This window comes from Herpailurus yagouaroundi, unplaced genomic scaffold (genome assembly GCF_014898765.1).
Source record: "Herpailurus yagouaroundi ecotype Mexico unplaced genomic scaffold, PumYag 140, whole genome shotgun sequence".
NCBI lineage: Eukaryota > Metazoa > Chordata > Mammalia > Carnivora > Felidae > Herpailurus > Herpailurus yagouaroundi.
This window is the reverse complement of record NW_024412395.1, coordinates 62,274,786-62,299,492: the sequence shown is the minus strand read 5'-3', so window position 1 is coordinate 62,299,492 and position 24,707 is coordinate 62,274,786. Positions and strand designations below refer to the sequence as shown.

Sequence of the window (24,707 nt, the reverse complement as noted above, 5' to 3'; positions counted from 1 at the left end):
CTCACATCTCAATTTTACAGTCTATTTTCCAGTTAACAATAGGACTGAATGTCTGTAGCTAGCAATGAAAAATGACTACATGTGTAAACTACTTCATTTAAAAAATTTGCTATTAAATAAAAAATTGACCCCTAAGAAAAAGTTTTTCTATAAATGTTAAACTTCAAAGTGTAAGGCCAATCCTGGGAGAAATGCCAATAACTTTGCAGCAGACCATGACTGACATACAGCTGAGGCAACTACAAGTCTTGTATCTTTAAAAAAATGCATATTATGCTCCCATTAGAAAAGTTTGTAAGATCCCCCAAATTCTGAGTTATGAAAAACCACTCTTGTATACAACTGCTTTGTCCTAACATAAATGGTCTTTAAGATATAAACTAGAAATTCCAAAAAAAAAAAAAAAAAAGCATGTTTCATTACAGAACTAAACTGTTGAAAGATCTTCCATAAATCCTCCCTGAAAACTATATTCAGAAAACATATAAACCAAAAAAGTTTTCTTTTTATGCTATCTCCCCCCCACCTGTACAAATACATAATTTAGGAATTTTCAGACTCCTTATTCACCACATCTATCCCATTCTGCAAATACTCTATTTTATAAAAAAAATGTTTTAATGTTTATTTATTTTTGACAGAGAATGTGATCGAGAAAGGGGCAGAGAGAGGGAGACAGAATCTGAAGCAGGCTCTAGGCTCTGAGCTGTCAGCACAGAGCCTGACATGGGGCTCGAACCCAGGCACCCATGGGATCATGACCTGAGCCAATGTCACACTTAAACAAATGAGCCACCCAGGTGCCCCTGCAAATACTCTATTCTAATATAACTAACTCTATATTAAAAATAAACATCTGGGGAGGGTGCGACACTAATTTCTAACACTACTTTGCAATGATTAGTACTTGAAATAATAAATCACATCCTAGTTAAGTAGACAAACTAGCCAAACAAGGTTTTCAACCTTGAATAAATAAGAAAGCAATTAGCAAACAGGTTTTAGGTAGAATGCTGGTAGTTTTGAAGTATGGACCCCTTCAAGAATAAGAAATATTCCATAGGAATGAGAGTGGAATGACAAACATGGGGAAAAAATGCTCAAAGGCTAAAGATACTACGCAATTTAAAAACTGCTCTGATTTGTGATATTTTTGTTCTACACAGTTCCATGAACCCAAAGTTCATGAATCTTTTGAAAAATAAAACACACTGGTCATTTAAGACCATCACCTATAAATTATTATATAAAATAGTTTCTAACCTCCTTGTTATTACTCAGAAACTATGTATATATTCTTCAAAGCAGCAGACGTAAGTTCAACAGGAAAACCATTGTTTTGTGTGCAAGGAGACAAAATGCATTTTCTTTTTAAATTCAACAAAAGCTCTATTATTAGTCTCTATTCAGGCCTACCCTACTTGAAAGAGTTTTCTGTTAAAGGAAATATCAAACAGACCAAAGAAGTATAACAGAAATCCAAATTCCTCTTTAATTTTATTCTAGGATTCTCAGTTAAGGCACGGCGTTGTGATATACCAAATTATACTCTCCCCTTTTAAAATGTAGAATTATCACATAGTCCATTCCTTAGATTTATAAAATTAGTCACAACCTTAGATTTATAAAATTAGTCACAAAACATGTCTTTAATGAATATGTATCTTCAATAATCTTTTAAGATGCTACTCAATGCCAAAACAAAGTAAAAATTTTAAAGTACAAAAACTACAAACTCTATTAATTAATTCAAAGAAAAGGGCCCTTTAAAAAGAACTGAGGGTCATTTTTTACTAATAAAACTACTAAAGTGAGGATTCTTCTTCCCACTTAACAAAAAATCATCAATCGCTTGTTGAAGACAGAAGACGACATGCTAGGGACAAGTTACATTTCATAGCTTAAGCATGTGTTAGTACTGGTCACAGCTGTGCAAAGGAAAGTAGTCAAGTCTGACATGGAGTACAGCACAGAAAATTACGAAGCAAACAAAACTTGGATCTATTTATGTGGCAGGATACTCAACGGTTTCAGATCCTCAGTGGAGTTCTGGTCATTCGTTACAGATTGCCTTTTATTCAATTAACTATAGCTGAATATTGATAACTGAATTGGGTAATGGAAAATGGGTATTCACTACACAATGTTTCTAATCTCTAGGTAAGTTGAAACTTTCCATGATAAAAATTACCCCAAAACCCCCATACCAAAATGATAAAATCGCTTGGTCTCAAATGTTTTGAGGTTTAGAACTGTATTGAAAGGGCACCTGGGTGGCTCGGTCAGTTGAGCATATGACTCTTTAAAAAATTTTTTCTTTTAATGTTTATTTTTAAAAATTTTTTAAAAATGTCTATTTATTTGTGACACGAGAGACAGAGCATGTGCCGGGGAGGGGCAGAGAGAGAGGGAGACACAGAATCTGAAGCAGCTCCAGGCTCTGAGCTGTCAGCACAGAGACCGATGTGGGGCTCAAACTCATGAGCCACGAGACCATGACCTGAGCCGAAGTCAAACACTTAACCGACTGAGCCACCCAGGTGCCCCAAATGTTTATTTATTTTTGAGAGAGACAGACAGACTGAGAGTGGGGGGAGGGACAGAGAGACAGGGAGAGATAGAATCTAAAGCAGGTTCCAGGCTCTGAGCTGTCAGCCCAGAGCCTGATGTAAGGCTTGAACTCATGAACCACAAGATAATGACCTGAGCTGAAGTCGGAGGCTCAACCACCTGAGCCACCTGAGCCACCCAGGTGCCGGAACACGACTCCTGATTTCGGCTCAGATCATCATCTCACGGTTTGTGGGACTGAGCCCCGTCGGGCTATGTGTTGTGTGTGTGCTCTCAAGATAAATAAACTTTAAAAAAAGATATAGTTTTAATAAATGTTTTATTAAAACTTTCTGAGAGAGAGAGGAGAAGAGAGCAACATGCACACATAAGTGGAGAAGGGGCAGAGAAAGAGAGGGAGAGAGAGAGAGAGAGAGAATCCCAAGTAGGCTTCATGAGGGCAGTGCTGACCCCAATGGAGGGTATGAACCCACAATCATGATCTGAGCCAAAATCAACAATCAGCCACTTAACCAAATGAGCCACCCAGGCACCCTTAAAACTGTATCCTTCTGAATCAATGTCCTGCTACCATGGCAGGAACCTGCTTTGGGTTTTTTTGTGGTTGTTGTTTTCTGTGTGTGTGTGTGTGTGTGTGTGTGTGTGTGTGTGTGTGTGTGTGTGTGTGTGTGTTGTTGTTGACGTTGTTGTTGTTGTTGTTGTTGTTGTTGTTGTTTTAACATGTCACATTTATTCTGACTAATATACATCTTCTGGGCACAACACAACACTACTGTACTGTGTTCTACAGAGCAGCAATATGTGGAATGTTCTAACTCAAATAACCCTTCCTCTAAGGTTTAAGGAGACATTTATAGCAGTTTAAAAAAAAATAAGAACTCAAAACTGGAGCTTTAGAAATTATAAATCTAATTTTTAATGACATGTCAAAAAATTTAAATGAAAGAATTACTTTCCTGAAGTAGTAGTATGAGGCTGTGCACCAGAGGACTTGAGTTCTTGTCCAATGTCTGACACTTTATCAACCAGTCTGACCTTTACCAAGTGGTACTGTGTAGTCTAAAGTGGCATGTGTGTACAAAGACCCAAATTCAAGTCTTATTCATGTCGCATAGTGGCTAAATGGCTTCAGATAGTTATCAGAATTATCTGTGACAATTATGTCAGTTTTCAAAACTGAAAAATAAAGACTAAAACTCCTACTTCACAGGTCCTTGGGATAATCAAATATCTTGAAAGAGTAAAGTGGTAACAATTTACAACAGATCTCTCTCTGATATGACCCAGGGATTCCTTACATTGACACACCCTCAGCCCTCCCCAAAGTAAGGCACTGACATAGACGGGAACATTACATCCCTCAGAATGATGATGAAGAATCCCTGCTATCAAGTAATATCCAATGTTAGAGGAGGAAAAATGCTTCCTCATCTGTAAAAGGAGAAAACTGGAGAATGAATTCAAAGATCTCTTTCTGTGCTAGTTTATTATTCTATATTTGTTGCAAATTTTTACGTAAAACAAACTTTCAGGTTTTACTTGCAAGGTTTACTTATTACTGTCACATAAATACTTCTTTAAAAAGTTACCATAAGTCTTTTAGATAAATGTCAAATAAAATTTAGTGGTTAATTGGGCTTCAAAGTAACAGACACTGGTCCATGTATCATGCGGGAGAGTTCATATTCTATTGCAAACACAATGCTTGTCTTCAAAACACAGTCAAATTTGAAAGGCCAAAAGAACAATTTAACTATCGATCAAGTATCTGATGGATTTTGGATTATTTTAACTCAGGCCAATAAATAAAACGGGAGAAAATCCTGAAACCTAACAACTAAAAACAAAGAGACGTAGTACTTAACTCAACAATCAGTGCAGAGACACTACCAAACTTCAGTAGCTTAAAAAATTATATATACTTCCAGTAATCCCTCTATTTGAATGTAAATTCATTTGTTGAGTGAGAAGACACAGAACAACCCATTTACAAAAATACACAGCTAAAAGTTCTCCTTCCTCTAACATTTAAGTGTGAGAAAGTTTTCCTTGACATAAAAGATGAACGCTTGCTTACTGAGTAGGATCCTTTTGGTTTAACTGTGAATCATTCATCCATAAGTCTACGGCTCTAGACAGTTACCATGATGTATTTATTAAAAATAAACCATTTTGAGAACCCAAGCATTATTTAGGGAAGTCATTAAAAATCTGAAAACTCAAGAATATAGTTTTACAACTTTTAGACACACTAGAATACTTTAAATAGTCTACAAAAACATCTGGTAGTCTACAAAAACATTTTCTCATAAGGCAAACTGACTTTTAATTGAAAGTAGTCTCTGGCCTTTTATTATTTTTTTTCTTAACATGAGAAATAGTCACTCTCACGCTCCAAGGCCTGAGTCAGTTTTGTCATCTACTTAACTCCCTTTACATTTAAATATTTCCTCTCTTCACTTCCGGTGGCTGTCAGATCTTACCTTAGCCTCAGGAGTAGGCAGCTTCACGCACAGAGCGCAACATTTTCTCCTCCACCCAGCTACCCAAAGCAGCTGGCATTCAGTTAATCTGTTTGAGAACTGGTTTACTGAGAGAGAGAAAGGGAGTGTCCTCTAACTTACATTTATTTGCTGTTTTTACAGGAAGAAAGTTCCCAACAGGAATTAAACCTCAAGGGAAAGGAGTCCAAAAGAAAAACAGCAACAATCTACTTTGAATGGGATCTAAAAGTTTGCTTCGGTAAGATTGTTCTCTTCATTTGTCAGTATAATTCAAGTCACACTTGGGAGAAGAGGAAATTAAAGAAACACATTATTTCCTTTCTTTATCCATTGTTCTACAACTCTCGTTAAAGTTCCCAAAGGGATAAAAACACAGTTCCAGGAGGTTTTTATCCATGTTTTAAATATACCTGAAGAACAAGGATTCATTACCCTTAAAATTCTCCATATATACAATGCAGCTATGGTTGACTATATCCATATATCCTTTTTTTGAAAACAAAAATCTTCTATTATTCTTCAACCACCAATGCCTGGAATTGTGTACTGAAAACAAAAAAAAAAAAGTCAGGGGCGCCTGGGTAGCTGAGTCAGTTAAGCATCTGACTCTTGGTTTCGGTTCAGGTCATGATCTCCTGGTTTGTGTGATTTCAAGCCCACATCGGGCTCTATGCTGACAGTGTGGAGCCTGCTTGAGATTCTCTCTCTCCCTCTCTTTCTGACCCTCCCCTGCTCACTCTTTCTCTCTCCCAAAAATAAATAAACTTAAAAAAAAATTTTTTTTTAAAGTTCACTTCCTTGTGACATTACTTTCTTCATTAATTGCTTTTGCCAGCAGAGGGAGCAAAGAAAAAAAAAACACCTGTAAAATCATTAAATGAAAACTTGCCACCAAAGCATATCTATTTAGCACTTTATGTTTTTTAAAGACCTTCTGTGTAGGGTACCAACAATTTAAAAAAATATATAGTTCAAAATTCAGGAACTCTAGAAATTAGAAAGCAACACATAAGAGTGACTTCTCATCTGAGCTGCCAACATCAGATTTGCAAGTATCTAACATATTTTGTTTAAATTTTCATATTCTGCTGTTAAATTAACACCAGGAAACTGACTCTCATATCTGTCATAGAAGAGGGGCCCCAATGGATGGCAGGAAGTTACACTTTATTGGTGGTAGGACAAGTTCAGACCAAAACAAACTATTTGATAATAGTGAAATAGAACAAAGAGGTTTTAATTTAGCCAAGTACTCAACTTATGAACTCATTATAATGAGAAATGTATTAGGGATTAAACAGGAAAAATATAAAAAAATATAAAGAAACAAGGGAAGGGGCGTTTGGGTGGTTCAGTCAGTTGAGCGTCCGACTTTGGCTCAGGTCATGATCTCATGGTTCATGGGTTCAAGCCCTGCATCAGGCTCTGTACTGACAGCTCAGAGCCTGGAGCCTGCTTCAGATTCTGTGTCTCCCTCTCTCTCTCTGCCCCTCCCCCACAAGCACTCTATCTCCCAAAAATAAAATAAAAACATAAAAAAAAAAAAGAAACAAGGGAAAAAAAAGCCTACAAATAACTACAAATAATGTAGACTATTTCAAAGGGCTACTTCTCTCCCTTTTCATTTCACTTTTTAGCTACAATTAAAGTAACAAAAGATACATTCAAAGACCACAAGGTAAATAGCTATTATCAGCAATCAAAATTGTGTGATAAATGCCTGATATTCATTAATGTGAGAGATACATACTCACCTAACAGGACACTTATGGGCAAAATCAATTATCCCATTTGCCAACTCCCTAAAATAATGGCATGTGATTCTAAAATTACTCAGTTGCTACTCTATTACTAACACCATTCTGTAATAAATTTTAAAAAGAAAATTGTACATTATAAAACTCACGGCCACAGCTCTTCAGCAGTATACAGATGTCTGTTTTCTAATGTGTAAAACAAGACCAGCACTGCCTGCCTCATAGACTTAAAAAGAAAGGTACCTGAAGGGCCTAGTACAGTGCCTGCCACAAGGTAGGTGCTTGATAAACTTCAGTTTCCTGTCTCAGGTCATACAGTACCAATGCATAAGCATTAGCTTTGGCCATTCAAAAGGTGTTTTAGTTGACCTCATCAAAATGAATCTCTTTATTTTGCCAATTTGAAACTTCTGTAAATATAGTAATACCTCCAGGTAGAAATGAAAAGTAAGCAAACATTGGTCTTCTAGGCTTGCAGAATTCATGTTCCCTGACCTGGTGTTTCAAACCTTATTCCTTGAGGTTCCTATCCTTCCCTTCAGATACACAATATCTTCAGGTTCTTTCCAATCCCACTATAAAAATCTATCCTTCTCGAAGCCTTATTCACACTTCACTTATCCTTTCCACTAAGATACTTAGTGGAAAGTAAAAGTTTGCCCAAAGATACATAGCAATTTAGCAGCAAAAAAAGAACTCAAACTCCTGTTTGCTTTCAGAGCCTATGTTTTTAACTACTATGCAACACTGATTGTAATTTAAATATATTCTCAAGGGTTTTCTCAAGGCATCAAAATCTTAAACTGAGAGAGAAAGGGGATAAAAGTTCAAGTATCAGCAGTAAATGACAGAGGATGCAGAGGAGCTGATGAAGTAACTGTCTCATTACCCCGGCAATGGACGGTCCTGTGACCAATTCTTAGTTTGTGAAGCACAGAACCAAAATTTGAAAACTCAAAATCAGAATGATTTTTTTTTCTAGTATAAATCTATTGGCCACCACTCATCTTATAGACATGTTTTGCATTTTCTTTCCTAATTCATTATTTGAAACAGGTCTCAGTAATATTTTACCTACCTCTTCCATTTCAAAGGAGTCCTTCTGCTGTGCCATTATATTTCTTATGGATGGTATCGTCAGTGGTGCACATGGCTCTTTTTCAGGTGTGGACACATGGACACCCTTCAGCTCACTGCCATTTTCCAGCTCACTATGGCTGGACATGCTGAAATCATTACCTAAGTCAGATTCTAGAATACCAGATTCCTCACCCAGTTTATTCTCATGGCTTTGGGTTTCTCCATTTTGTTCACTTTCAGTTTTTTGGTTAAAATTGCTATTTGCTACATCAGAAAGTCTATCAATGTCAGAATTCTCCATAACAGTTGCTGAACTACCTGATACTTCTTCTTTAACTGTAGCCAACATAGAAGATGAGTCTTTCTTTTTTACAATTTTTTGACATTTTTGATCATTTTTATTGCCACTTTCTTCCATCACCGAAACATTTGGAATCTTTCCTTTATCAGTTGCTGGGGAAGGACTACTACTTTCTCCTTTCTCTGTTTTATCAACACATAAATTTAGTTTTGATAGTGTTTTCATTAAACGATTTGCAGTGTTACTTCGGTTTAAAGGTGGAGGTGAGTCTGTCTCCTTGTTAGAAGTCACTGAGGACATACTTCCAATTCTCTGCAGGGGAGTCCCAGAGACTTGGGAATATAAAGAAGAAAATGCATTGGCCACAGTAGTAAGCACTTCGATTTGACGAAAACGGCCTACAAAAAGAAAAGGATGTTGATTTTATATATGTTTATGTATGTATACATATATTAAACTATTACTACTTTTTAGTATGCCAAAAATCGAACTTAAATCACCAAGATTATAAAACCAAAACTTCTTTCCTTATCCAACACTTAAAGTTTCTCTACATTTACCAGGGAAAGGGAAGATTTTTCATTCTCAACAGCATAAGTTATGTTTTAAGAATTTAAAATTTTATCTTTTATGATTTAAAACCAAAAAAAGCACGAAGTGTGACAATACTGAAGAGAAAAGAACAGCTATTGTTCCATAGCTTGATTCTATTTTTATGTCTGACTTAATTAAGACTCTTCCAAATGTTTTCCTATGGAGGGAGGATGGTAGGATTGGATTTACAGATCTCTTAAAGCTGTTCCAAGGACCATCTGAGGATCCCTATTTTGGAACTTCTGTTCAACAGAGAAAAATAAGCAAAGATATAATATAAATAAAAATTATCAAGTTAGCTATGCTATTTTAGATTTATAGAAAATGTCTAAAATTGACTGACTTCAGTTAACAGTAACAAGCCTCTTCCCTATTTCTTTCCTTTTTGAACATCAGCAATCTGGAGGGAAGTTTAAGAAAAGTACAAGGTTTCATACGTCAGTTATGGTAACATGTAAGTCAAGAATGAAGAGAGGGAAAAGTTAACTTTTAGTAAAACAGCTATTGTGTTAACCTCAATAATTAAGTTCCCAGTGCTATCCCTAAAACTTAGCAAGGTTTTAAAAAAATAAGACCATTTCACTGTGGATGCTAATATTTAAAAACCTTACTTGTTAAAGCATAATTTGGATTTTCTACTTCCATCCGTTGCATTTGAGCACTCAAAAATACTTTAATATCTATCCCTCTGGCAAATGATGATGAATTAAAAAATCTGGAGGGGATTTTGGAAGCAATATCTGGTTCATCTCGTCCAAATCCAAGATTATAAAGAATTTCTTCAGGATCTTCTTCATAAAGTTCCAACAATTCTGAAACACTACAAGAAAAAAAAAAAGAAACATCAAGATATAAAATAAGTTTATAGTCCACATCACATTATAAAAAAGAGCTTCTGCTCTTTACACCATTATTATTTATTTCTTCATACATTGTGTACTAAATGTGATATATTACTCTTAAAAACAGTCCATTCTTTCAAACTGTTAGTATTGGAAAAAAGAGCTAATCCCCAAGAAGACACTCAATAAGACTCCCTAAATGATTTCTCACCTTATATTTTTTGTCATTTTAAGAGAGTCCTAGCAAAGCAGCTAAAACAATTAGAGAACAGGTGAGGGAGAATAAGGAATAAACAGATGAAGGAAAAGATGGAAAGGGAAAATACACTGGGAAGTTGGTAGCACAGGACATTCTGCAGAACTCAGCTTTTCTGCTCTCTTTGGCTGTCACTGAAGATGCAACACAGGTAACAAGCTGAACTCAGAAAAGTGAGGGAGGAGCTTACTTTCAAATTTTCTCTAACCACTTTCACTCAGGAAGTAGGAGGAGTAAGGTATGGAGAGAATGGGTTACTCAAAGGAAAATCTTGTTCTCATTCGATTGGGAATTAAACATTTCTTATCTCTTCTTCCTCATACTAGTGATAATCCACCTTCTGAAACTCACTGAGGAAAACAGGAATGTTAGAGATGAAGCTTGAACAGAAGAAAATTTCAATTTGTTTCAGAGCAAATGCTCAGGTTCCAATACAATAAATTGGGTAACAATTTAAACTGGTTCCATGGGCACATGTACTTGCCTATTTCAATATATATTTTGAAGATCTTTGATTTAATATGTTGAAGATACATCTATGCTTAAATATCAAGCTTTAAATTAGAAAGGTTTATTCTGATTGTTATGTAAGAATAATTTAAGACCTCGCCCTCCCCCAAAATGGGAGAATTCTGGAAGAAGTTATTCCACTATGGAGTTCCGATTTCAAGTTGTTGATAGGGCTCAAAATACTCATTATAACAAGAATTCCAGCAGCGTTATAAACACGTCTGTTGCTTTTTATTTAATCTTAATTTAAAAAAAAGAAAAAAGCAATGAATGAAACATTTTGTATTCTTTTGATTTCATACTATCAAGCCAAATCCAAGACTGAAAAAAAAGTAAAGAGTAGATTGCCTATAACACAATGTAACTGTAGTATAATTTCAGAATAAGTCACCTTGAGACTGTGCCACTACTTTTCCCAGATCCAGTGGAATTCATACTTCTCCCTTTCTGATGAAACTGCAGTCTTCTCTCTTTGGCCAAGATATTATTGCTATAAACAAAATTAGATTATATGAGACCTTATTTTCATAAATGTTCTTCATTTTTGAAAAGGAAGAGAATAAACACCACAGCTACCTACCAGTTTTCAATTTGAGTATCCGTTTCATGGAGGTGGTTGGCTACATGTATAAAGAATAAATGCAGAGCATAATTGTTAGTAGGACAGTAACTACTGTGATAATAATCATCAAGAAAGCATATTAGCCAAATATTACAGCTAAATGCCTAATATCCCAAACTCATGTCTTGATTCATTAAATCTAGATCATTAAAAGTAATACACAGATCGATATGAAGAGAATCAGTAGCTTCTAGATGGTGTTTTTGTTTGTTAGCAATGTAAAATTAACTACTTCCTTCATTGAATGTTTAAAATAAAAGCTATACAGATAACCAATTAAATTTCTATGTTTAACAATTAAAAATAAATGGTAAGAAGACATACAGCATCTGTAGTAAATGTGTTTCTAATTATCAAATTTAAAAGCTATTACTAAAGACCTTTCAAGAGCAAAAACATAACTTAACATTATTTAAGTGTGGCAACAATATATATAAGTTTCTAAGGTGCTTTTTCAAAGGCTGAAAATTCATCCCAGTTACAACCAATTTTTCATGCATGTATTTTGAAAATTTCTACTCGTTTCAAAGTAAATTTTCTTTAAAAAATTGTTTTTAAACTTTATCCTAGATTTACAAGTCTTAAACAGGTAAGTATTGTTAAGTGTAGAGTCAGTTAAATTTACTGCACTGAACTTTTATAGGCAAATATAAAGAAGGAAAATAATTATAAACATATCTATTTCAGCACACCAGATTTTTTTCTCACTTCTGATTTACAAAGTCATGGCAATTTGTTAGTTTGTTTGTACATCCACTCAGAAAGATGCCTAACACATAATATTCAATAAATATTTACTGAATGAATGTAAATAATCTTGAAATAATTTTCAGTAAAACAACATAATAGTTCCATTCTTCTCTGAAACTTCCTTTTAGGTTCTGGTTTCCAGAAAAATCATTCAATATGGATGAACAAGCAGACGGAGGCAGTTTTTAGGGCAGTGAAAATACATTTATGGTATGATAATGATAGATACATGGTATCATACATTTGTCCAAACCTACAGAATGTGCACATTGTAAGAGTGAAACCTAATGTAAACTGTGAACTTTGGGTAATTATGATGCCTCATTATGGGTTCATCAGTTGTAACAAAAGTACCACTCTGGTAGGGGGCGTTGATTATTGGGAGGGCTATGCATATATGGAGGCAGGAAGTACAGGGATAATCTCTATACCTTCCTCTAAATTTTTCTGTAAACCTAAACCTGCTTTAAAAAAAAAAAAAAAGTCTTAAAAAAATTCCATATTGTGAAATTAAGGCAGATATCAAAAGTGCTATTTACTGTAACATTGAAATGCATTTTCAGTAAGGGGTTGGCAACATGCTCAACTGTACTAATTAGGAAGCAGTAAGTCTAAGCTCTTTACAGAGTTTATTCCTTGAAAGCACATTAACTTCAATAATAAAAACTAACATATTCACATATTCTAGAGTCTTAAATGTTAGAAGTAATATACATACAGATTGATTTAAAATAGCAAAAGATCAAGGTTATTACATTCAGTGGATAAATTCACCATTCATCAACTTATAATCTAAAAAGATTTAATAAAATCCTTAATTTCTTTTTGATAAAAAAGTACACATTAATAACCCAGCTGTACAACTACCAATAATCTTCAAATACCTGTAAAATAATAAAAATGTTTAATTCTACATTGTGGAAAATTTTACTATAAATCCACTGGAAAAGATGATACAATCTGTGAAAATTTAAACATGGTACGACACGCTTTTAAAATGTTAATGCAGTCTGCAATAGACATCAGCATAATGTTTTCTAATTAAATTCTAATAATTCTAATTTTGTTTTTGTTCTTCAGTGTTCTAACAATCTGGAAGGGGGGGGGGGTGAAGATGGGAGATACTTGAATGCAAGGAGATAGACAAGCCACAGCTGTAAGTCTGACATAAGGCTACCTCACACTAAAAATAAGCTTCAATTTAGTCTTCTCATGTATAAATATTTAAGTTTCCTTCCTTCTGCGGGACAATTCTTCCCTCAGTTCTATGACCATTGTTTGCCCCCAAACAGTTCCTTTAAGCAATTAAGTCCAAGGAAGACAAGGACATTCCACAACGATTTTTAGAGCCATTCCTACAGGTATCCTACAAGCTCTGACTAGATTACTAACATGTCAAAGGTTCTGTAAAATGTGTCTCAGCCATTTTCAAGACCTTTAACTTTGGCTGAGGACTGTAAACCTGAAAGCACTCAACCTTTTTTTTTTTTTTTTTTTAATTTTAAACCTGTATGAAAATGCATTTCTTCCAAAAAAAAACTTACCTTCAGCTCCCAATGACAAATCATCTTCAAAACTGCCTCCATTTCTCACAAGCACACCTGAAAGAAATGTAAGATTCATTCTGGTGTTCTGTTCTTTTGGACTCACATATAAAATCGTAGTTTTAGCTAAAATTGACCAAACAAAATGTAAGCTACAATAAGGTATTTCAAACCTGAATATACTCATACATTATTCTGATTGTATAATTTCAAAAAGCAAGAATAAGCTTTACTTTATCGCAAAGAAACCATGATCTGCATCAAGGTAAAATTGTTATAAGCCCTGATAGAAGTTATTCTATACTCACTATGTCTTTGAAGATATTCATTTAGCTAACATCGTATCCAAGAGTTTCAAGGAAAATCAGATCCTGGAGCAATCACTCCTTTTAACCTCCCTTAATAGTCAGAAGCTCAAGCTAGATTTTTCTAATACTTTAAGTGTTTTGTTTTTTCTTTTTTATATATGCCTTGCCACTACCTGTACATTCTTGTTGTACTTTGAACTTTAGAACTGTGTCTCACACAGGTGGTAAAATTTCAGGTGTGGCAATTTCGGTTAATGTAATGTAAGCAAAGAAATGCTGTACTAAAGCTGACCCAGTTCACTCAATATTTTCCTTAAGTTTACATATTCTATTTCTGTATTTAATTAGTTTTAATAATATCTAACTGGATAATAAAAATATGAGTTTCACACTGTGTAAAGCTTTAGGGATTTTCTTAAACTATTCACTGTTTTAGGGTTCATGACAAGGTTTCTTTCTTTTGGCTTTTCCCTCAGAATGGTATAGCTTATAAAATGAACATCACTTTTATAATTTACATATGTATACTTTCACTCAAAGCAGTGAAATAAAGTAGGACCTTCACGTAAAGAACAGATTTAGAAAGGCAACTTTCTCTTACCCTTGAGTGTATTACTGCTTTGCTCATCCAGTGAGGCTCCCAAAGGGGTACTGAAACCACATAAACATATAAACCTCAGTCTTGAAAAGCTGTCTGGAGAGTTGTCACTGCACAACTTTACACTTAAAAGGTCATAGCCAGCAAGCTTCTAATCACATTTAACTATCCTCCCCAAACACAAAAGGAATGCAAGAGTATTACATAAGTAATATCCTCCTAACTAAGCAAATACCTATCCTCAAGTCAGTTCACCAGGAATGATTTAATCACACATCTGATCTGCCAGCAATTAAGAACAAGAATTATAATTACAAATGATATGAATTAGCATTTTCTTTACAAAAACAGAAAAAGAGAATGTCAACACGCATTAAAAAAATGTCTGCTCCCCTCAATCCCTTCCCTAGAAACAGGAAACAGAATTAAAAGAAAACAAATCTTTATCTAAATAAAATGTAAAAGTCAGGGTCTAGTGAGAAGTAAGGTTCAACAGTTTTTTAAACCTCATCTGTTAAATCTATCACCAGCATTTTAGAGCATCAATTAGTGCCTCCCTTAACCCCAACTACTATCTTTTTTGGTCTAACGGAGAAACTTGAGATTATTTTTTTCTGCTTTGAAACTGTAAAATACATAGATCTTCATTCAACTCTGTAAACTAAAAAGCCGGCTTGAGAATCAACCTTAAGAACCAGCCATTGCTAAAATTCCCACACATTCTTCCCGTTCAAATGCAGATAACTTAGAAATCTTTTTTCAATGTGAAAATGTTTTTCACTTCTGTCTAAAAACTGAATTATATTAAGAAATGTTTTATTTTGAACGTTCTGTTTTATGATATAAACCTTTCATCAGTAACAATTTATACCTCTTACAAATTCACATCAGTCATGAAATCAATCATAAAAATATCAGTCTAAAAAAACTTATTATTGAAATGGCAATTTAATGTTAAAACTTTCTCCAAGCAAATACACAGGCAATGGTAGTTCTTCGAAAATTAGTGCTTTTGAAATGTTAAAGAATCACAACTACCATGAAACCAATAAAAAACTGAGCCAAGTTTTTACATATATTTTAATGAAACTTGAATTTATGCCTCTATAAAGTCCTTCTTTCTTGATGGCTACTTTCTTAGGATAAAACACTGTATTACTCCTGCAGATGTCTCTGCTGGTCTATGCACTAACAGAAAATGGCAAATAAAGAGACTGTAACTGCCATTCTCCTTCAGAAACAAGTTTCTCACTCTTATAACTGCTTTCTTCTAAATTCGTTCAAAAACTATCCTTTCTTAGATGTTAATCCAAGCAATTATTTCCACTTAGCAAAAAAAAAAAAAAAAAAAAAAAAAAGATTATCAAAGACCCCTACACCCTTTAAGGAACAACAAATGGAATCTTTATTCAGAATATGGACAGCAATACAAAAATAAATAAATAAATAAATAAGAATGTATCCAGGGGGAAAAGCTAGCTTTAAATCATTTGTAAATACTGTATACAAAGTAGGTAAATGCCCAACTTTGAAAAACCTGTTAGAGAAAAAAACCCTAGAGGTGCATATGTCCTAGCAGTCAAATCTGCAATAATACAGCTAGCATTACAAGACTATTTGTTCCAGCTTTCCCAGGTACAAATGAATGTCCCTTTTGTACAGAATAGATGCAACTGTAGGGAACAAGAAGGAAACCTATGCAGGAAACCTAAGAGGGAAGGAACAGCAGACCAAAGAATCTGCCTACATAAGACCAGCAACAAAACTTGAAATTTTCGGAGATGGTATGTCTGATGAATAACATTTGCCTACTGCATTTACCTTACAAGATAAACTTACTTATTTACTGTCTACTTGATGTGATCTTTTATATAATCTTAATTCCTATACATCATAAAATAATGTGATTTTTCACTTGCCATTAAACTTTCTTTTTTCCTTTTTCGGTGTATCTTTAGAAAGACAGACCATTTATTTCACCGTTTCTCAAAGAGTCAATGATACTCCTAAATAAGAGTATTTATTCATCATTACTCAAAAATCCAGGTAATTCATTAAAACAGGATATCAACAGAGTAGTGGCCAATATTTTATCTGTGCTTAGGGAAGAAAAATAAACTGGCATATATGAAAATTGCTTCTCCTTCCCCCCCAAAACACTTCCCTACCTCTAGTATACTTGAACAAAACATTAAGAAAAGCCCAAAATGAGATGGCAGAAATATGTGCAGAAGCAAACAACTTAACCAAAGTTAAAAAGCAACATTCTTCATATGATATTCTACAAGTAGAAAATAAATAGAAAAAAATTAAAATAGGTAACAAGCTTTTTTACTGTAGTAAGATTTACTTGCAAAATGATCTATCTCCCCTTGTACTTTATCAACCAGATTGGTACCAGTTGCCAAAGTATGCAATTAAACAGATTTATGCCGTTTGAATGCCTTCAAAGCTCTCTATGTCCCGTCAGTGCATTCCAGTGCCGTCTGACAAATGTGTGCCCAAGGAGTAAACTACAAGAAAAAAAGCTGGTTTTATAGCTATCCAAATAGAATTAAAGCACAGAAATAAAATTAAGGCCAGTTAAGTTGTTAAGTAAATTAAATTCATCTAAAACACATTTGAAAGGGAAATCATTTCATGCCAGATATACAGATGTCAAAACAAAAGCAAAGTAAAATACCGTGTGAAATGTGAAAATCCTTTCGAATAAAAACAAGGCAAGCATATAACGAGGCAAGGCATGATTATTTGTTTTAGGTCTCTGCTCTCCGATGCTAACATCACGCAAGGGGGGCTGAAGTCCTAACAACTGTAAAGTCAACACGGTCACCAAATAATCAGCGGTCACAGTACTTCCATTTCTAATCTTTCAAAGGAGGAAGCTATCCGCCGGCTCACTTTCCGGTTTATAGCTCACACCGCCATGGGACCCACAGGGACTGCGGCCCGGGTGACTCTGCTCCACTCGGGAGGGCCATCTCCGCGGATCTCCCTCTGGGACGCGAGAGGCGAAAGCGAGGACTCACCGGCAGTCCTTGAGCCATATCGCGATCTTCTCATTGGGCACATTTCCTGCGGGGCAGAGTGAGGGGACAGCGTGGTTACCGACCCCTGGGGGACTCCGACGTCGGGGTCAACCTGGACGCTCCCATGTAGGAAAATCTACTGGGGGTAATATGTAGCCTAAGCAACACGTCCCAGTGTCCATCTAAAGGAAAACGAGATGGCACCGGGGTGTCTATGCTGACTCTGGAGACGCCTTGTCAAGGGCACGCATTTAAAGGTCCCAAGTGTCCCCTCTCCCCCGGCCTGCCCGCAGGATCTGCCAGAACTTAGAGCAGTTGCCCACAGCGCACGAGACTTTCCCCCGCCCGCCAGCCTGCACTTCCCCGAGTCCCCCGCCCGCCGCGGCACGGCCGGGCGCACAGACCTCTCTCCGGGGCCGCCGGCAGCTTCGCGCCCGGGAGGTCCTCCTCGTCGTCCTCGTCCTCGTCCTGCGTCGTCGCTTCTGTGGACAGGTCCTCCGTTTCCGACGCCTGCCAGGAGCCGCGGCACTTGGCCCAGGCCTTCCTCCTGCGACTCGCCACTTGCCACTCCAGTTCCTCCTCCGCCTCCGCCGACGCCACCAGGGGCCGGTCCATGGCCGCACCGGGAGCTCCGCTGCCCTAGTCGGAGCCTGCTTGAGACACGGTGGCGGCGGGACCCCCGCCCCTGCTGTCAGCGCCCAGCCGGGCTGGGGGGGGGGCCCCGGGAAGCGGGAGCGGGCGCGGGTGGGGGCGGAGGAGGAGAAGAAGGAGAAGGAGAAGAAGGAGGAGGAGGAGGAGGAGGAGGAGGAGGAGGGGACGGGAGGGAGGGAGGGAAGGAAGGGGAGGGAGGGGGCAGAGGGCCGGCGCTTCACATGAAGCCTGCCCGGCGCGGCGCGGGAGCGCTAGTGGCCCGAGCGAGCGCGGCAGAGAACGAGCGCCGGCCGGCCCCCTGGCCCCGCTCCCCGCTCCCCGCTCCCCGCCCCCCGTCCTCCGCCCTCCGCCTCCCGCCTCCGCCCGACGCGCCGGAGGCCCGGCCGGCCGCGGCGTGTCTGCGCGCCCCTCCCTCGGCGGCGTCCCACGCCCCCTTCCGGCCGGGGGCGCGCGGGGCGGAGCGCGGGGCGGCGGCGCGGACTAGGGCGTTGGGTTTCCCTGAGGTGGCCCGCGGAGTGGGCGAGATTTGTTTGCTTGTTTGTTTGGTAGCAATCTTTGTTTCCTGTCAACTTCTCTCACAGAAAAAATGTGGAAAGGCCAACTGCCCGTCTTCACCGCGTCAAAACAAATGTCTGGTTGGGCTCGCCGAGTTACTATTGTTGGCGAAGTCCAAGGAATTGAGGATGAAGATGAAAGAAAAAAGCCTCCTAATTGGTATTTGTCAAAATGTCAAACCTGGAAAAGACCAAACTTCGTGAAGTGCTACTTTCGTGCCTTAAGAAAGTTATTTATCGTGGTTGTGTTATGTATGAAAACGAATTGAGAAAGAATGTTTAATCTGGAGATTCCACATTGACGTTGGACGTGGAGAGATGAAAAGATAGAGGTTGATGTCAAGATTCAGAACTATTTTGGGGCGCCTGGGTGGCGCAGTCGGTTAAGCGTCCGACTTCAGCCAGGTCACGATCTCGCGTTCCGTGAGTTCGAGCCCCGCGTCGGGCTCTGGGCTAATGGCTCAGAGCCTGGAGCCTGTTTCCGATTCTGTGTCTCCCTCTCTCTCTGCCCCTCCCCCGTTCATGCTCTGTCTCTCTCTGTCCCAAAAATAAATAAACGTTGAAAAAAAAAATTAAAAAAAAAAAAAAAGATTCAGAACTATTTTAAAAATGCATTTGGGCATTCTCCCCCTTTTAAAATCTCATTAGCATAAAGACTCTAAAATCCTGTTGAAATCACACACAAACTTCTGATGGTTTATCAATACCTACAAAATCCTATCCAAAATCCAGACTAAGTTTCCAGAACCACCATTATATTCTGGGTCTAGGTATAGGTACTGTGAAAATACAAGGGGAGCTAGAACAGTGATACTAGAATCTCATCGGCTTGAAATTTCATTATTATTCTTTCCCTGAATGTTAAAGACTTGTCAGCCTTCAAGAATCCTATAGCAAAATGCAGCTAACAGTTTAATGGCCCTTCAGAATAGGCTAGGGCCTAGCTGCCTGTAGGAAAGGTAGGCGAGAGAGAGAGAGAGAGGGAAGTAGCTGGAGAAGAGACACTGAAAGGGGTGGTCAAAAGCCACACACAGAACAAAATATACTGTCTTTACAGTTCCATGCAGGGCCCTAACAGACTCCACCCTATTCATCTGGGGCTTCCAGCTTCAACTCCATTATCTCCACGTGCTGTTTGCTGACTCTATGTCCTTGCCTCTCAATTTACTCCTGTTCTTTTCTCTCCAATACCTTTATGAACTTCAAGATCCACCTGAGCCAGAACTTTTCCTCAACCCTATCTTTCCACCACTTCTGGTCACGTCTCTCCCATGATGCCCTGATTCACAACTGAATGTCTGGATCACTTATTTTAAGACTGAATTGTGCAGTAATATGACTGGCCTTTGAGGGTATGTTTGACTTCCCAGCCAGATTGGAGTGTAAACCGTGAGAGATTAAAGAACATTCTGTATTCCTCTTGTACCCCTTACACTTTTAGTACAGAGGACTGATGACTTTTCTTGAGGTAAATTTTTCTGTTCTTTATGTTCTTCAGCATGGACAGACAAATGGATAAAGTATTTGCTTTACATTGTTTCTCTAAGTCCTATTATTTTTTATTTAGTTTTGTTGTTTAATACTTTTAAACAACAAAGAACTTTTGAGGAAGGCAATAGTGAAGTATATTTTATATTTAAAAACCAGGGGCATCTGGGTGGCTCAGTCGGTTAAGTTTTGGTCTCTTGATTTTGACTCAGGTCATCTCGCAGTTGATGAGTTCCGGGAGCCAAGCCCCACATTGGGATTCTCTCTCTGTCTCTGTCTCTCTGTTTCTGTCTCTCTCTCTCTCTGCCCCTCAAATACATAAACATTTAAAAAAATAAAAATAAAAGCCAACCACCAGAATCAAGCTATAAAGAAAGGAGGGGGAAATGCCAGCAGGTAGCATTAGAATAGAATACAGAAATTGCTTAAAATCTAATAGCGCAATTGTATGTTTTCTTCTACATGAGCATTTTTAATGTAATATGTTGAGGGTACAGAAGTAGTAGGGAAGGAAATCCTTGAAACAGCAAGCTGTTTTGAACTGTGAAGGGTTTTAATTGTATTCTCAACTTTGAGATATTAAAAAATGCCCAAGGTGTTTCCTTTATTCAGTGAGGAATGCCATGTTACACACGAGGAGAATCTATTTGCTTCTTCAAGGATTTTTTTCCCAACAAGTACTATATTGTTGACCAACTGCATATCCCCATTATAGAAGCTCTCCATAAGGAGTAATGTCTGATTCACTGATACTTGCTAGGTAGAGAAATAAACAAATTTAAGTTAGATGTGGATAATTCCATCCAGCAAGTTGTAGTGGAAACAGTAGGGTCTTCAGTGTCAGATTGAAGTTTGAAATCTGTTTATCTTTCTAGTTTTATGGCCTAAGGCAAAACAGATAATATCTTTGGCCATCACATTCCTCATCTGTGAAATAGCAATCATGATAAATGCCTTCCCAAACTGATGTGAGCATCACATGGAATCACATGGAAGTAGGCGCTCAGGATAGCTGCTGGAATTGTTATATTGCAGAAGGCAAAAATCAATGTTATAATAGAAGGATTATTCTTACACCATTAAGTGACATCTATCCTCATGTGTATGCAGATGAATTTTAAAAATCGCATAAATTCAGGCTAGGACAGAAAACCTATTCTGGTTAGACACTTTTAAATGGAAAAGCTTATCTCTAGAAATGAAACATCATGCTCAGTTTAATTACTTTAGTTATTTTTTACTCTTCCAGACCTTAACACATGCCTTAAAATTACTAAGCAAGATTTACTATTGAGTAAGCTAAAGCATCTTGTTCTAGTTATTGTTTGTTCAAGAATATTTATGTAATCAATATTTTATTTTATGCCTCAAAATCTTGATACAGACTCTGATCAGAAAGTGGTAGCATTGCAGTTTACCAAATTTTCACCCCTTATTAAGACAAAAGGGAGTTGGGGGGTGTAAGCTAAGTAGAATTGAAGGTTAAATAAACAAAGCAGCATTATATATTTCAAAGGAGTGCATGGAGAACAGAATTCTGTATGAAATAAGTTTAGAAAACACTGTATATTGTATTCTCACCTCTCCCACCCAACCCAGTCACAATGAATGTAAGAGACTTGAGAAGTAAGTTCTCAAGGCTTATTAAGGAAAAAAAAAAAAAAACAAAAACAAAAACCTGTTTAACTTTGTTTAACCCAGTATTTCTAAAATTCATTTCAACATGAAATATTTTGGGCTCACTCAGTATAGCTACTAACATTTCCAGGGATACTTAGTGGAATAATTTACACTAAGGTAAAAGAGGGTGAAAGGAAAATATTACTCAACAAATGAATTCTTTGAAAATTTTCAAAGTATTATTTACAAACCATACAAATGAACTATGAGGAAAGGTGGTTAGTCTGATTTAAGATTGTTTTTTTTTATATATTTGAGTCATTATTAATCATTACAGTATTTCTAGTTGTGTATATTTTAAAGTGATAAAATTCATTTATATAGTCTATAACTTGAACCTATTATTCTTAGGGTTTTTCCACATTAGCAAAAATTGAGGGATTATTATGCTAGTTCATTGTCCTCATAAGTAAGCATTAATATAGCGTAACAATCTGCTATTTTTATTTCCCTTATTTTCTCAAGTACACACCAGAGAGAGAAGCAGGTGTTTATACCACTGGAACTTTGCCTTGCAGATTATTTACAAAATCTTGGTAAGTTTACATACTTTCTGATTTTGTGCATGTTGAAGACTTGTCATTTTATCATCCATTTCACTGTCCTCAGATCACCATTTCTTTTTGCCACATACTGCTGAATTTACCCTCTCCATGGTAAAACCTTGTAGATAGCTTGTTTTCTTTTCAGTGGCTCAATTCTTTGGTGTTTCTGAGCAACAGGTAAAAATAGCTCATCTATTCTTCATTAACAATTGACTGAAGCAAGATTATATAACAGAATAAACTTTATTTGGTCTGTTTCATGAATTCATGAAAGTTTAGATCAGTTCTTTTTTTTTTCTTTTCAGTCCTGCCCTAAAATATTGTTTTTAAAGGTCCCTGACATTTTGAATCATAAAAGCTTTTCAAGAGGTACATCTATAATCAGTGCCACTTGGTATTAAACATTTTTATTCAGTACACAAGAGGATGTCATTATTGCACTTCCCAGTTTTAACACTGCCCTATTATGTGATCAATGTATTGATAGACATTTTCTTCCTATTTTAAGATTAATTCTAGCTTGTGTTATATATATGATTATTTCCTATTTGAATTTTTTTTTTCAACGTTTATTTATTTTTGGGACAGAGAGAGACAGAGCATGAACGGGGGAGGGGCAGAGAGAGAGGAAGACACAGAATCGGAAACAGGCTCCAGGCTCCGAGCCATCAGCCCAGAGCCTGACGCGGGGCTCGAACTCACGGACCGCGAGATCGTGACCTGGCTGAAGTCGGAGGCTTAACCGACTGCGCCACCCAGGCCCCCCTGATTATTTCCTATTTGAAGCCATTTAGCACTTTAAAAAGTTTCACAATGCATGTATTTGGAATTATATATTCACAGATAAATCTTCCTTTCACATTTTATGAGAATCAAAAGAAAGGTTGGTGGCTAGATGAACCGTATTTAATACTGATGTATCTTTAAGAACTTTAAATGGTACAGACCTCATAGACAACTGTCTTTCACACACACACACACACAATGTATTTTTTAAAAATAATTCTGATGTGTGCCTGAACTGCACTGCCTCTCCCACCACATTTCCCTTCTCTAATCTCCTTTCTGCAGCTCCTTCATGCCCATCTCAGAACAAACACAATCTGCATTCAGAACAGGACCGTTTACAAGTTCAATGGAGTTATTTTGGGTGAGTCATTGAAAACACAGTACAAAACCTTTCCTCACTCACCAGAAATGCATTTTTAAAATAAAGCCAAAGTGAACAAGGCTTGGCAAGTTTGAGGGTGGACAAAATGGGGAGAGAGCAGGGTTTCTGCCAGACCCAGACAGGATTTTGCTAAACCATTTTTGTCTATTCCTTACATTCAACTCTACCAATTTCTCTTACCATCACTAACCAAAAAGTAGAAGATTGAGCAGGTAGGACATCAAAACAAGGACACTTCATATCAACCACCATTGTGATATAGAGCAGAACCGGCAGATCCCTCTATCTTGGCGTCAGTTTTAAGTCGCCCTTTTTGTCATTCTTCAATTCAGAAGCTATAAGATGTATCTACTGAATAATCTCTTTTTCTAATTAAATCAATTTTGACAAGTTAATAATAATTGTAGGCAATTTTTAGAAAGTTGTATATAAATTCAGTGTATAGTCCTTTAAAATTGCTTTTAAAATAAGTGAAGTTCCATGAGAGTTAATTAAGCAATGAAATGTTAAAGGAAATAGAGCTACAGAGACAGAAAATAATAAGCTAGTTCCTAAGAAACTTTTGAAATTTAATTCATGTAATGAAAGTCTGTTCAACGGCTTGATACATTTTAGATATTTAACAATCAGGTATTCAAGATTTATGAATCAGTGTAGATTCTTTCTCTATCTATATATTACTCACCCTTTATCCTGCAGAGAACTTTCTAGCAGAAATACAAGTAACTATTCTTCCACGACTTGGTACAAATCAGTTGAGGCTCACATCTCATGAATGAGGAGAAACCTGGAATCAAAAAAAATTCTTAAACATATAATGATAATTCAAAATTCCTTTGCTATAAAATTTGATAGTCCATAAAAGCCACCTTTAACACAGATTGATCCAGCAAGTAACTCTGTGGTAATTGACACACCCCATAGGTAGCCCTACAGTTAGAATTGTTCACAAAGGGTCTATCTGCAAGCTGTGGGGACAAGCCAGGTTCTACCAGATGGAATTATGCAAATGTTTTCCTTGAACTCCCTGCAAAAATTATCAGTTTCCACAAGTCGGGTGACAGTTGTTGGTTAACAGAATGAAAACTCTGTGTTTGAAAGTTCATCTGGCCTGTGAAAGCACTAGGGTCATAATAAACAAACACATATTTCCTGCTGTAGTTTAAGAACATCGCCAAGAACTCTGCTTTCCCACATTTGGGGAATTTTTTCCTTTTATTTTATGGTGAGGCGATTGTTTTTAAATTAAAAGATAAGTATTTATACAGCCTTCAAAGCTTACCTCAACCATCTAAGAATGATTTTATCACATTTAGTTGCATTTAAATATAATCTACAAATGATCAAAAAAG

The 24,707-nt window shown here is 36.9% G+C and overlaps 2 protein-coding genes across 3 annotated transcripts in view; one reads left to right on the top strand and one right to left on the bottom strand.

Annotated features, from left to right (window-relative positions):
* Window positions 1-17,910, bottom strand: part of ITPRID2 (ITPR interacting domain containing 2) — a 39,939-nt gene extending 22,029 nt beyond the window's left edge. For both annotated transcript variants that reach the window (XM_040475557.1, XM_040475558.1), the window contains exons 1-8: window positions 17,671-17,910; window positions 17,267-17,312; window positions 14,241-14,290; window positions 13,332-13,388; window positions 10,996-11,035; window positions 10,807-10,905; window positions 9,419-9,627; window positions 7,911-8,611 (exon numbers count right to left, since the gene is read on the bottom strand). In XM_040475557.1, coding sequence (XP_040331491.1) covers window positions 7,911-8,611; window positions 9,419-9,627; window positions 10,807-10,905; window positions 10,996-11,035; window positions 13,332-13,388; window positions 14,241-14,290; window positions 17,267-17,312; window positions 17,671-17,881 — 1,413 coding nt within the window. In that variant the 5' untranslated portion in view covers window positions 17,882-17,910. The remainder of the gene's footprint in view (window positions 1-7,910; window positions 8,612-9,418; window positions 9,628-10,806; window positions 10,906-10,995; window positions 11,036-13,331; window positions 13,389-14,240; window positions 14,291-17,266; window positions 17,313-17,670) is intronic.
* The window catches only part of LOC121030780 (uncharacterized), a 113,863-nt gene continuing 106,678 nt past the window's right edge, over window positions 17,523-24,707 (top strand). Inside the window, exons 1-4 of the mRNA XM_040475559.1 lie at window positions 17,523-17,930; window positions 18,499-18,723; window positions 22,105-22,175; window positions 23,256-23,334. Of these exons, the coding sequence (XP_040331493.1) occupies window positions 18,504-18,723; window positions 22,105-22,175; window positions 23,256-23,334 (370 nt within the window). The 5' untranslated portion in view covers window positions 17,523-17,930; window positions 18,499-18,503. The remainder of the gene's footprint in view (window positions 17,931-18,498; window positions 18,724-22,104; window positions 22,176-23,255; window positions 23,335-24,707) is intronic.